The 13,246-nt window shown below is 36.5% G+C and overlaps 1 protein-coding gene across 2 annotated transcripts in view; it reads right to left on the bottom strand.

Annotated features, from left to right (window-relative positions):
• LOC144968931 (germinal-center associated nuclear protein-like) overlaps positions 1–13,246 on the bottom strand; it is a 65,734-nt gene that overhangs the window by 30,433 nt on the left and 22,055 nt on the right. For both annotated transcript variants that reach the window (XM_078907811.1, XM_078907810.1), the window contains exons 2-7: positions 9,967–11,132; positions 5,875–5,952; positions 3,358–3,459; positions 2,313–2,494; positions 1,065–1,188; positions 24–94 (exon numbers count right to left, since the gene is read on the bottom strand). In XM_078907811.1, the coding sequence (XP_078763937.1) occupies positions 24–94; positions 1,065–1,188; positions 2,313–2,494; positions 3,358–3,459; positions 5,875–5,952; positions 9,967–11,119 (1,710 nt within the window). In that variant the 5' untranslated portion in view covers positions 11,120–11,132. The remainder of the gene's footprint in view (positions 1–23; positions 95–1,064; positions 1,189–2,312; positions 2,495–3,357; positions 3,460–5,874; positions 5,953–9,966; positions 11,133–13,246) is intronic.

Consider the following 13,246-nt stretch of genomic DNA (forward strand, 5'->3'; position numbering starts at 1 on the left):
AATAAAACCAATAACCCTCTCACCTCAAATTCTGGAATTTCTGCCATACTTTTAAGTTCATCTTGTGCATCTTGTGAGACCTTCTTCCGGGGATCTGAAAAAAGATTGAAAAAAGCAAAGATTTTTGTCATAAGTCATAACCTCAGCAGTCTTGTGCTATGGGAACCACCTGAGAGAACCAGAAGTAGAGGCAGGCAGAATAAAACATACATTGGCTGTCTGCTAGATGACACAGGAATGGACAACACCAGGGAGCTGCGTACACTTATGGAGGACAGGACAGAATGGCGAAGTCTTGTGGCTCATGTTGGGCACCCCAAGGGGCGGCCTAAGTAAGTAATTATGTAAGTATAACCTCAGAATTAAAATTTGAGTCTGTAAAATCTCAAAGAAAATAAACTTTGACCTCTGGCTGAGGCTTTAATCTCGTTTTATATTGGTCATTAAATATTTATCTGTCACATTTGAAACTTTCCCATCATCAACATTTGGACACAAAGTTCCCCAAAATAGAATGTATTTCTAGAAGAGCTAATTTATCAACACAATTAAATTTCTTCAGATAGTCAAGATCCAAGCTAAAGTGTTGAGTGGGATGTCTGACCCCGAACTCAGACTTAAAAAGAAAGACAAGAAATACTACACTCTCTTTTTATTCCTTGCAAATATTCATGTAGAAATAAAATTCGCCCATTCCATTAAAAAGAATATATATATATATATGGAATGAAAAAAGTAAAACCAGAGCAAGACCCTATTAAAACTTTGATCTCAAAAACAGAAATGACACAATAAATGGTAAGAGGCATTTAATGTGACAGCATATAATCTGCAATATCTAAATCCAAAATTTTTTCTTGTCTTGCTTTCATGACCTTAGATATCAGTTATCAAATTTTATTTACCATTTAGTTTTCAATTTTTGTTACACAATCTGATGATCTGGCCATTAAATGTACAGTAAAGGAAACTGAAATCTTCAAAAAAGTTTTTATCTGTTAAGGGCATTAAAAAAAATACTGGAAAAAAAAAGACTAGAATCAGAAAAGACCAGAAGTCAATACCTCTCAAGATTTTAGAAATGGTACGCTTTGCTGTTGTGTTTTGTGGAGACTGACGATAGAAGATGTCCATAGGGGGACTCTCATCATCAATCATCGTCGCTTCCTTTGCCTTCAAAGCAGAGTCCTGTTAGGGAATATATCAAAACAAAAAATAAAATTTCATGAAAATACTGGTTTACCCATTAGTTTTAATGATAATTATAGGACCACTAAATAGTACATCAAAACTTTCATAAAAATAAATAATGTAAACGATAGTATTACCATCGTATAATCAATCTACTTAGTAACTGATGTTACTATATCAATAGCTTCAATGCATATGGTATCCTAGCAACTTTTAAAGTTGTTAAAAGGCCGTTCAACAAGTTGATTAATTTATATTTTGAAATCTGTGACCCATCTCCATAAAGTAGTTTCTCTCAATCAGGCCTACTAATGACAATTAAAAAAGGAGTTATGCTCATTTTGGGAAAAATCAGAATTAAAAGAAAAATTATGTATCAACCCCGTGATTTCTACCCTTGATTCTATGAATGATCGGTTTATAATGCGTTAGATTTGATATGCTGCAATACATGGTACTTTAGTCCCATATCCAATTCTTACAAAAAACAATATTTTATGTCTCGTCAAAAAAGACTTTATGTATAGCAATCCAGGGGGAAAAAAATCTGATTATGGCCAATTTGATATCAAAAATAAACCAAAATAAAGGTACTTTGAAGAAAAAATGATCTTCTCTCTTAATAATAATGTAAATTCAGAAAAATTGTGGAGCTGGCACACGAACACACAAGAATGAAGCCATCTGATAGATTTCTATTTTCTGTTTTCCCCTGGCATTTCTCTATTCCCTTTATTTCTTATCATCATTGACTACAGCGCATTATAGAGTTGGTGACAAGAAAATAAGGAGGTAGTAGATTCTGCTTGTGTTTGGTACTCTTATCTTTCAGAAGTTATTGTAACACTGAAAACTGTATAACTGAAGCATTTATTTATGTAACACATAGATAGTGGTGGTACATTATTCAATAATATGTGTTAAGATTACTTTCTAATAATTAATAACAGCAAAAACTATAATAAAACGGAAATAAGAGGAATAAGGTAGCACTGGTTTACACATATCCAAAATTAAAAATAGAACACTCATGTTCTAAAGCTATGTAGCTTAACTTTCTGAAGCTATTTTTTGGTAAAAGTGAGAGCTTTTAAGAAGCACATATAAAATGAAAAGACTACCTTTGTGTCAAATGTAATAGACGCAGCACATTTCTCTGGAGTTACTCGAATCAACTTGATGTTTCCATACTGAGAGAAGTGTTCACGTAACGTTTCCTTCTCGCAGAAGTCAGAAGGAATATTGCGAACCATTAAAACATTACTGGGGGCAGTATCATCTGACAAAACATCCGATGTAGATCCTGAAAATCAACCATGACCAGTTCAGGGATGAAAAACATCTTTTTTTTTAAAGCTCAAATGATTGGATAAATATGAACAAAAGCCTGTCCAATAAGAATGAAATATGTCAGTTTGACCTCCTCTGTCGTATTTCTGAACTCCATATTAAAAAAAAAAAAAATTAAGCTTTTATATAGCGCAATAAGACTAAACATGCTCAAAGTGCTTTACAAAGGGTCTCTGACCAACAGCAACACGTAACATGAGGAACAAGACATGACGCCTGTCAGGCTATATTACAATTTTTTTCTGACAGAGACAATGCTGTTAACAGCCAAGTATTCATTTTACACCTGAGCACGGTGAGAGAATGTGGGTAGAGAGTCTTTTCCAAGGCTCAAACCCAGGACCTTCCGATCCAAAAGCGAGTGTCATACCACAAGACCACATAGCCTCACAAGTTATTTAAGTTTTTAATGTTTCTGATGTTGGCTGGAAAAGGGATTTGACCTTAAAACACACTGTGTTAAGCCTTTTTTTCTCTATACACTTTACAGTCCATAGCTTTTAACAGATTTATATTCACGTCTACTTATGAAAGAATCATGAAAACAGTGACAGTAACATAAATTCTTTATAAATTTTTAAAAACAAAAAAAAAAAAAAAAAATTTTACTGCTGGGTGAACAGACAGATGAGACCTCGAAAAGTGTGTCCTAAAATTGGTTTTTAACCCTCAAACTTGTAACCTGAACCTTTTCACCTCAGCTTATTAATGGGTACTAAATTAGAAATTAGACTTTCAATTCAGCAATAAGATTTGTAAATGTATCCTAAGAAAGCCATTACAAATGAATAAATACAATCACGTCCATTAACTCACTTGAAGAAGAAGCAAGCAAAGATCGTCTTCGAACGAGAGGCATTGCTGTAGCTGGCTTCCTACTTGATTTCCATCTACCAATCGATTTTTTAGGAGATGAAGCTGTCATGAGATAATAATGATAATGATAATAATAAAAAATATAAAATAATAATAATAATAATAATAAATAATAATAATAATAATAATAATAATAATAATAATAATAATAATAATAATAATATAATAATAATAATAATAATAATAATAATAAGAAGAAGAAGAAAGAAGAAGAAGAAGAAGAAGAAGAAGAAGAAGAAAAGAAGAAGAAGAAGAAGAAGAAGAAGAAGAAGAAGAAGAAGAAGAAGAAGAAGAAGAAGAAGAAGAAGAAGAAGAAGAAGAAGAAGAAGAAGAAGAAAAATAATAAAAATCTATTCTTTTTTCTTTTTTTTTTTTAGATTTGGGGGTTAGCATTACTCTATAACCCATTTAAATTTTGTGCCAACGAACACCAAATTACTGGCCAATCTAAAAATTATAAACTATTTCTTACAGATCGGTATAGGAGTAACTTGCAAAGCTTTTTCAAATTAAAGGAATTCTTTATTTTTTTAAAAAGGGTCTTATGGTGCTTGCAACACATTAAGGTCATATCAGGGCCAGTAAAAAGGAAGAAAATGGGATTGTAAAAAGTTCTAGAATTCTATCACCTGTTGACTCAAATGTTTATTTAGAATATCTGCTATGTCATAATGATGAGTCCTTAATTTGACTTTGGCCTGCGAAATCCCACCTGGCCACCCTGTTGCCAGAATCATATGCATGCACCTACAGACTTAATTAGCGGACTGGTTTTATTATTGATGGCTCACAAGATTTGTCTCCATCTATGTTAATTTCCGCAATACAGTCGTATAATAATTAAAATAGATAAGTGCCTGCTCTTAATAGAACCTACTTCTCCGCAAATATTGCGGGGTCCTCACTAGTAATAAAATTATAACAAATAGCATGTATATATTATTTTTAATGCTTTAAAAAATATCTAACATCCAGCTAATTTGTAAAACTTCATAAATTTATTAACATTTTCAACAAAGAGCCATCAATTTTAATTATACATATATTGATATTACTTTATCTAAACCCTTTCCCTTTACCAATTAATAAAGGGGAAAGACAATACATGTTGCGATTATAATAAAGCACAAAATCTTCTTCCTAAATTTGGATACATATAATAATCAAATAGACCTGTAAATGAGCTCTATAAAAATTGACTGAAACTCTTCGACAAACTGAAGATTCAATTATTTTTTTAAAAATAAGGGCATCATTGGAGAGGAGAGTGATAAATACAATACATTAAAATAGTGGGTGTTATTTCTTACTGGAAGTATGACTGCCATAATTTGATGTAGAAGGAATGCTAAATAAGCATGTCATTCATATAGGTAAAGATGACTTCATCAAAATCATATTCCTGCCTCTGGAATTTTTTTGACATAGAAAAATAATCACCATTATCATCTTTAACTTCTAGCCATGACCTATTGAATTTATTCATCACATCTTTATCGATGCTCGACAAGTCTGAATTGCGATCCACGAACAGCTAAGCCATTGTGAGAACATTAGAATAATGTAGCAATGAGCAAACTTGATTTTCAATCAGTAAATGACCGAAAAAAAAAATTAAATAAATATGACTTTTGGCCAATACACTGAATTATTAAGTAGAAGTGAATTATCAAGAAGATAACTTCGGCAGGCGTAGCGGAAAAATTCAAAGAATCGAAATGAAGGTAAATCGCCACAAAACAGCAAGCTCGCTTGGGCTTGAGCAAAACAATGGCAGAAAAGTCCCGATTTGCACGGGAATTAATTAGGCTACTTACCATTGTTCCTTATAATCAGGTACTCAATCAGTGAAGAAACGGTCAACCAGTTTATTTACAACGTGAGGCAATCGAAATGTGCTTGTAGCAATCTATCCTAACTTTCGATTTGAAGGTGTCTACATAACATTCGCAATTTACTTTATCATAGTTTTGAGACTTGCCAGGTAAATGTGGTCAATTTTGGCTTAGATGAAACAGTGAAATTTATCGCTCGGTGGCTCAGTTAAAATTGGCTACAGTTGGGATCACCACGGGTTTGGAAAGTGAAAAAATAATTTAACGAAGGATGTGTGAAAATACCCAGGGATGTGTTCAGACAAGCCTTTTATAAAAAGCGTCGCTTAGTCTTGGCAATATATACATCGTTAATATAAATGGTCCCCATGCGCTATGCGTAGCGCTGTGGAACACTCCTAATTACTTTACAGTCATTCGACTACGATTTGTGAATTCTTTCTTTTTTTATTTATTTCTTTCTTTCTTTCCTTTTTTTTAAATATTTGAATTTGACAAATTGACTGATTTCAGTTAATTGACTGAGAATTTACAGGTCTAATCAAATCAAATAGATGACAGATAGTTACATACATATATATCAATTTAGCGTCAGGTACACAACAATATCAATATTCCTTACACTCTTCCTGATTTTGGTCATCTTCAAATGTATCACCATCCTCAACTTCATCTTGAAATTTAACTTGTGATTGGGCACCTGCCATCAGAGAGAGAAGAAAATTACAAAATTATAACTAACTGTAACAGCAGTGAAGAAAGCACTGTTAAAAATTACAGAAATAAAGCTTTACGAAATTTAGCTCCCTAATTTTCCTAAGCAGTTAAAGTTAAACGTCTTTATCTGGAAAAGGCGATTTACATATCACTATAGATTTTATACAATTATGTGGTGACTTTCTTCATTGTGTTATTGATTTGAAAGATAAATGTTTAATAGTTGACCAAATTTGTTGTTGGTAATATTTAGGATTTCTGGTTGGAGAGTGTTCAATTCCTTGATGGTTCGTGGGAAGAAACGGTTTTTCTACAGGGTTGGTTCTGTGTGTTGGAATTGTGAACTTCATCATCATCATTGCCTTTTTCACCCTGGGTCAGGGTATAAGCCACAGACAAACAGTTTCCATCCTTCTCTATCCTGAGCCAACTTTTTTATCTCATTCCAGGTCTTACCACTTCTCTGTATATCAGCTTCTTTAATTCTTCTCCATGTTCCTCGTGGCCTTCCCCTTGATCTTCTGCCCTGAGGGTTCCAGTCCAATACTTTCTTTGTTATAGTTGAGTCATTCTTTCTAAGCGTGTGTCCAATCCACCTCCATCGTCTTCTTCCTATATCCTCTCCCACTGGTTTCTGCTGTGTTCTTTTCCATACTTCTTCATTTTTTATTCTATCCATCCATTTTATTCTGAGTAGCTTACGCATGCACCTGTTTACGAAAATCTGTACCCTCCTTATACATGCCTGTGATGCGTTCCAAGTTTCACATCCATACAGTAGGACAGACTTCACGTTTGAGTTGAAAAGTCTTAGCTTTAGTTGAAGGGAGATATCTTTAGTTCTCCAAACTCTGTTCAAAGATGTGAATGCAGCCTGTGCCTTTCCTATTCGTGCTTTCACCTCTGCTTCCGTGCCTCCATCCTTGTCAATTATACTTCCGAGGTAGCAGAAAGTGTCTATATCTTCGAGTTCCTGATCTTTTACTTTGATCTGCTCCCTTTGACGCGTACCTATCCTCAAGACCTTTGACTTTGCAGGGTGAATTCTTAGACCAATTGATTCCGAGAGGCTGTTTATAATTGTGGTTTTTGCTTGCATCTGGTCCTGGGTGTGGGACAAAAGAGCCAGATCATCTGCAAAATCCAGATCATCCAACTGTGTCCAGGGGGTCCACTGTATCCCATTTCTTCTCCCTTTGGAGGTTTCCTTCATTAGCCAATCAATGGCAAGGATGAACAGGAATGGAGAGAGCAAGCATCCCTGCTTGACACCAGTCTTAATTTCAAAGCTGTCAGTAAGCTGATCTTCATGTACAACCCTGCAACTTGATCCTTCATACATTTCCTTAATGAGGTTTACTATCTTTTCAGGGAGTCCAAATGTGCCAGAATTTTCCACAATGTTGCTCTGTCAATACTGTCGAAAGCCTTCTCGTAATCCAAGAAGTTGACAATAAGAGGAGAGTTCCATTCTATAGACTGTTCCACTATGACTCGCAGAGAGGCAATCTGGTCGGTGGTTGAACGGTTTTTTCCGAAAACCTGCCTGTTCGTCCCGCAGTTTAGCATCTGTTGCATTCTTAATTCTCTCTAAAATAATACGGTTGAAAACCTTTCCTGGGATAGAAAGAAGAGTGATGCCTCGATAATTATTACAATTACTGAGGTCCCCTTTCTTTGGAAGCTTGATAAGATGTCCTTCCTTCCAATCCTTTGGGAATATCCCGTCGTTCCAGATTCTCTCAAATAGTGGGTGCAGGGCCTCAGCATTTCTTTCCGCATCAACTTTTAGAGCCTCCGGTGGAATCTGGTCTGGTCCAGCAGCTTTCCCCCTTTTCATCTTGTTAATGGCACCCACAATCTCTGCTATCGATGGTGGATCACAGCTAATTGGTATCTCATTCCTTGCAGGCAAAATTTCTGGCTGGTTGTCTGGTGGTGGTCTGTTCAGAAGGCAGTTGAAATGTTCCCTCCATCGTTCACATTGAGCCTCTTTTCCAAAAATAGTTTTCCCATCTTTGTCTTTGACTGGTACCTCTGGTTTCCCATATTTTCCAGCAAGTGTCTTGGTAGTTTGATAAAGGATCCTCATGTTTCCTCCAGTCGCTGCTGCTTCTGCTTTCTCTGCAAGTCTGTTCATGAATGCTTCCTTGTCTTTCTTCACAGATCTTTTGACTTCCTTAGCTATGGCTCGATACTGCTCTTGTGCATCCAGTCTTGAAGCTCTTGTTCGGCTTGCATTCACTTGTTCCTTCCTTGTTCTCCTCTTTTCAATAAGGTCCAAGGTGGTTGGACTTATCCATTCTTTATGTTCCGATTTCTTTACCCCCAATACCTCGTGGCAAGTTGTTATGTAGACTTCCTTGATCTTTGCCCAATGTGACTCTACATCTATGTCCTCCTCGAGCTCAGTAAGAGGTTGGAATCTATTACTCAATTGTAGTTTGAATTCCTCATTCTTTTCCCCATCAAGTGCATTCACCTCGAATTTTCTTCTTGTATGTGATTTGGCCCCGTGTTTTCTGAGTCGGAGCTTAAGCTTTGCCAATAGCAGGTGGTGGTCTGATCCAACATCTGCCCCTCTCCGTACTGTCACATCTTCCAATGAACGTCTGAATCTACGAGAGATACAAAAATGATCAATCTGATTCTCTGTCACACCATCTGGTGAGACCCAAGTTGCTTTGTGGATCCTCTTATGGGGGAACACTGATCCTCCAATCACCAAACTGTTGAATGCACAGAAATTTGCAAATCTCTCACCATTATCATTCATTTCTCCCATGCCATGACGTCCCATGATACCTTCATAGCCTACGTTATCCTGTCCCACTTTTGCATTAGCATCTCCCATCAATATGTTGATGTCTTTCCTTGGCAACTTGTCAATGACTTGTTGTAGCAGACCATAAAATGTATCTTTGTCCTCATCTGTTGCATCATTTGTTGGGGCATAGATCTGTACAATGTTCATGCTGATCTTCTGACTCCGTGTTGTAAAGGACGCCATGATGATCCTTTCTCCGCATTGTTCCCATCCTCTCAGTGACTTCGGGCAAACTTGCTTAGAATTATTCCTACTCCCTGTGTATGAATCCCGTCCCCTCTCCCTGAATATAAAATTTTCTCCCCAGACTTGAGGTGTTTCTGTCCGGATTGTATCCAGTGGGTTTCGCTTACTCCAAGTATATGCAGCCTGTATCTTCTCATCTCAGTCACAACTTGAGAGCTTTTTCCTGCTTCATACATGGTGCGAACGTTCCACGACGCAATTCGAAGCTGCTTGTTTGGCGAAGACGTCATCGGGTCAGCAGAGTCCTTTCGGCTTTGTCTGTTGTCCTTCATAAATTCTGTAATTCCAGAAACTCTTCGGTCGCCCAAGCTAAAAAAAGGATTTGTTTTGTCTGTCTGTGTTTCTGTAACGGTTTGAGTTTAACGGAAAGGGGTGTTAACCCTTTGCCAACCCCCAACCTGGAGGACCAGGTGACTCAAAGATGGGGGAATCACACACCATTAGTCGCCTTTTACGACACGCTGGCTTGACGTTGGGCTATTCTTGACCCTCTCAGTTGAGGGACCCCGGACACCACACGGGGGATTGTGAACTTACTGCTATGATAATTTCTTGTGAATGTACAGTATTGTTTTATGAAATATTGTGAAAAGTAATAAGGAGAAAAGACCCAACACAGAAAATTTCGGGCTCAAAACCTTTCATCAGCCAACAACAAAAAACAATAAAGACATAAATACATTACTGAATTCCAGATTGATAACATAGAAATGTTGCAGGTCCTCTCTGTTGTAGAAAAATATTGGAAAGTTTTTTCAGATTTTTAACATTTTCAGAAAAAAGCCTTTGAAGCTGAGAGAGTTTGTTCCCTTATTATATGATAAAATAAAGAAGCCTTCAGAGGCGACCTTTCTGATGTTTCCTTCTTTATTATATGATTACTATTGTCATTACCATTATTATTATCTTATCTAATCATCATACCTGAAAATGGAGCTGATGGCTTTCCAAACATACCAGGAGCCTTACTACTGCTGCTTACTGAAGACAATTCCCTTATTCGATTGTCTGAGCTGCTAGAAAATACTGTTGAGGATGACTGCCCGGCGCCTGTAGCCAAAGACGAAGTCTGTGTGGGTTGAGTGACAAGTTTTCCAAACAGCATCGTTGATGATTTTCCTTTTTCAGCTTGCAATGATGTTGAAGAAGATGGTGGCAATGACGATGATGCAAATGATTTAGTCACAGGTGGCTGTGGTTTGCCAAATAGAACACCTGACTGATTTGAACCAGTGGAGAATGGGGATGACGATGACACTGCGGAAGAACCTTCAATTTTCTGTTTACTTCCAAATACCATAGAAGACCCAGCTGTACTATTCTTCAACGATGAAGCTGAAAAAGTAGTGGTGGTGGTTGCTCCTTCACTTGTATTTCCCTTGAAAAATCCCAAACCTGAACTTCCTGTAGAGGTTGATGTCTCCCCCTTTCTAACAAATGAACCAAAAACAGGCTCAGATGTTGAAGTGAAAGAAGACGGTGCTGAGGACAAATTTGATGTAGGTTTTCCAAATAATGCAGGACTTGATATTGAGGCAGATGATGTTGGTGACTTGAATGCCTTCTCTGTACCTGTTCCAAATACACTTGTGGAAGAAGAAGAGATGGTAGTGGACACACTACCAAAAACATTGCCTGTTGTTGTCAAAGTTGTGGTTGCTGCAGATGAAAATGGGTTTCCAGTGCCAAAAACTGGAGTGGAGGCAGTAGAAGGCACACTGCTAAATACATTCCCACCAATTGTTGAAGGATTTGTTACAGAGGATGAAAAATGATTAAAAGATGAAGGTTGAGAAAAGCTACTCTGACCCATTCCAGGGGTAGAGGCAGAACCAAATACATTACCACCAGGTGATCCAGAGGATGAAAATGCAGGTTTTGAGGTAGCCCCAAAAGCTGTGTTGGGCTTATGTGAGAAAACATTTTGACCCTGTGTAGATGTTGTTCCAAATGAAGATGAAGAGGTTGATGTCCCAAAAACTTTAGCACCTGAACCAAAAGGATTCCCACCATCTTTAGCTGCTGCTGCTGAAAAGCTTCCAAAGGTAGACGCAACGGTCCTCTGTGAATTATCCATCTTCCTTTGTCACCTGTAATTTTTAACAATTAAAAAGTTAGTGTGATGATTGATTTTTCTTTAGAATTTAGAATAATTACTTGATTAACAAACCCTGTCTTTTTCAAAATATTGCAATAAAATAAGAATCTAAACCAGATGTGAGGTAATAAAATTGGTAGGTATGATGGTGGTACCATTATATTATATCGTGATAGAATATAGAGCAACCCACATACAACAACTTCACCAGCACTGCTGAAATTATGATGCTAAAACCAAAATTTAATATATTCAATCAGAATTTAATAAATAATGAGTGAGAACAGAGTGAAACTGAGGGATTATAAAACAGAGGTTCCAACAGGAAGCAACTAAATCAATTGTGAGAGGACACTGCCATTAAAATTGTTGACAAAATGAATCAGGCTATCTAGAATTATTCTTATGTTGATAGAGTAACACATAAATCGTGTGGCTATGTGGTCTAGTGGTATGACACTCGCTTTCGGATCGGAAGGTCCTGGGTTCGAGCCTTGTGCTCGGCGCATAGTTGAGTCCTTCGAAAAAGCTCTTTACTCACATTCTCTCACCATACTCAGGTGTAAAATGAGTACCTGGCCGTTAACAGCATTGTCTTTGTCCGAAAAATTGTAATATCGCCTAACAGGCGTCATGTCCCCATGTTAAATGTTGCTGTTGACTAGGGACCCCTTGTAAAGCGCTTTGAGCACATTTAGTGGATATTGCGTTACATAAAGCTCAATTTTTTTTTTAAAATCTATTTAGAATTTAGATGGTATGAGTAAAAGAAGCGAAATAGTTAGGTATGTCTATTTTTGTTTCTCCCAATGTAATTAAAGCACACTTAAGAGTAGAATGATATTTTTGGATGACAGTTACAGTGCTGTAAAGATAATTTCACCATTATCAATACCTTATATTATAAAATGATGCAAAAAGAATATGAGGTTTTGAAAAGGTAGTAAAAAGCCACTTAGCTCTCTATCCTCAAAGACTTCCATGTAACTTAAAGTTCATGTGCTAGATAATTTTCCACCAATTTTGGAGTAGAAACTTTGCTTCATTTTTTGATAGTTATTATCATCCCTGATTTGGATATGTTGTTAGATCTAGTTTTGTGGAATTGTTATATAATAAAAATGAGGAAGACAGGGAAAGAAATTTGAAATAATAGGTTAGGGGTTGGTCGTGAGACAGGACAATACCTAGGATTCATTCACGAAACAGTCAAACCCCCAACTATCATCATTTTCCCTGATATTACAATGAACAAATTATAGAAACAAAAGAAGACCAATAAAGTTAACAGGTAGGAAGGAGGTAGGTAGTGAAATCTTTAATGGTGGGTGGTCAGACCAATTTGCTGATTAACGAGTTTCTAATTAAAAAAAAAAAAAGGCAGAAATGACACTTTGACGTTTTCAGTTCAAAATGTCAAAGACTTGCACTTCATTGATGCCTTGGCTTGAAAAAAAAACCAAAACAACAGGAGTTGACATCTTAGCACTGATCACTTTCTTTTGGTGTTAAAATCACTTGATATTTACTGATTTGAGATGCAAAGTACCACTGGCATTTTTTTCCAGATTATTTGGCTTATCTCACAACTAGTTTGGCATTTTGCATTAAATTTATCTGCCAAGTATCTGTGTATAATCAGCGACCAGGCTGTGATTATTCACAGACCTGTCTGTGTTTAAGTTTAATCACTGGTGATTAGAATTAGAGAGATAGACACGTCTGTGAATAATGACAATGAAAGATAAGTGAAAGTTGTGTAGCCATCCTGGTTCGTTGTTAGTTGTGCCTGAGAGTCCAGGGCATTCCAACCCTAATAAAATAGAGACTCTCATTGCAGTTTCAAAATTCTTCAGTCAGTCTTTATTTATTTTCATATAAATAATACTTTACTTTTAAAATGTCACTCCAGGACAAGTGAGCAGCTCTGTATATTTACCAAAAGTCATTAAAGTGGTGCCTAGATATATATATATAGAATTTCTCCCATTTTTTTGCTTCATGTCATCCTGATCCAATGGTCAAGTCATATAAAAAATTTTCTTTATTTTCTAAGAGTTGTTTTTCCTGCTTGAACCTGAATCATAACCAGTGTCTTGTCGGTGT

Source organism: Berghia stephanieae, chromosome 3 (genome assembly GCF_034508935.2).
Source record: "Berghia stephanieae isolate SIO BIC M18660-M18661 chromosome 3, UCSD_Bste_1.3, whole genome shotgun sequence".
Lineage (NCBI taxonomy): Eukaryota > Metazoa > Mollusca > Gastropoda > Nudibranchia > Aeolidiidae > Berghia > Berghia stephanieae.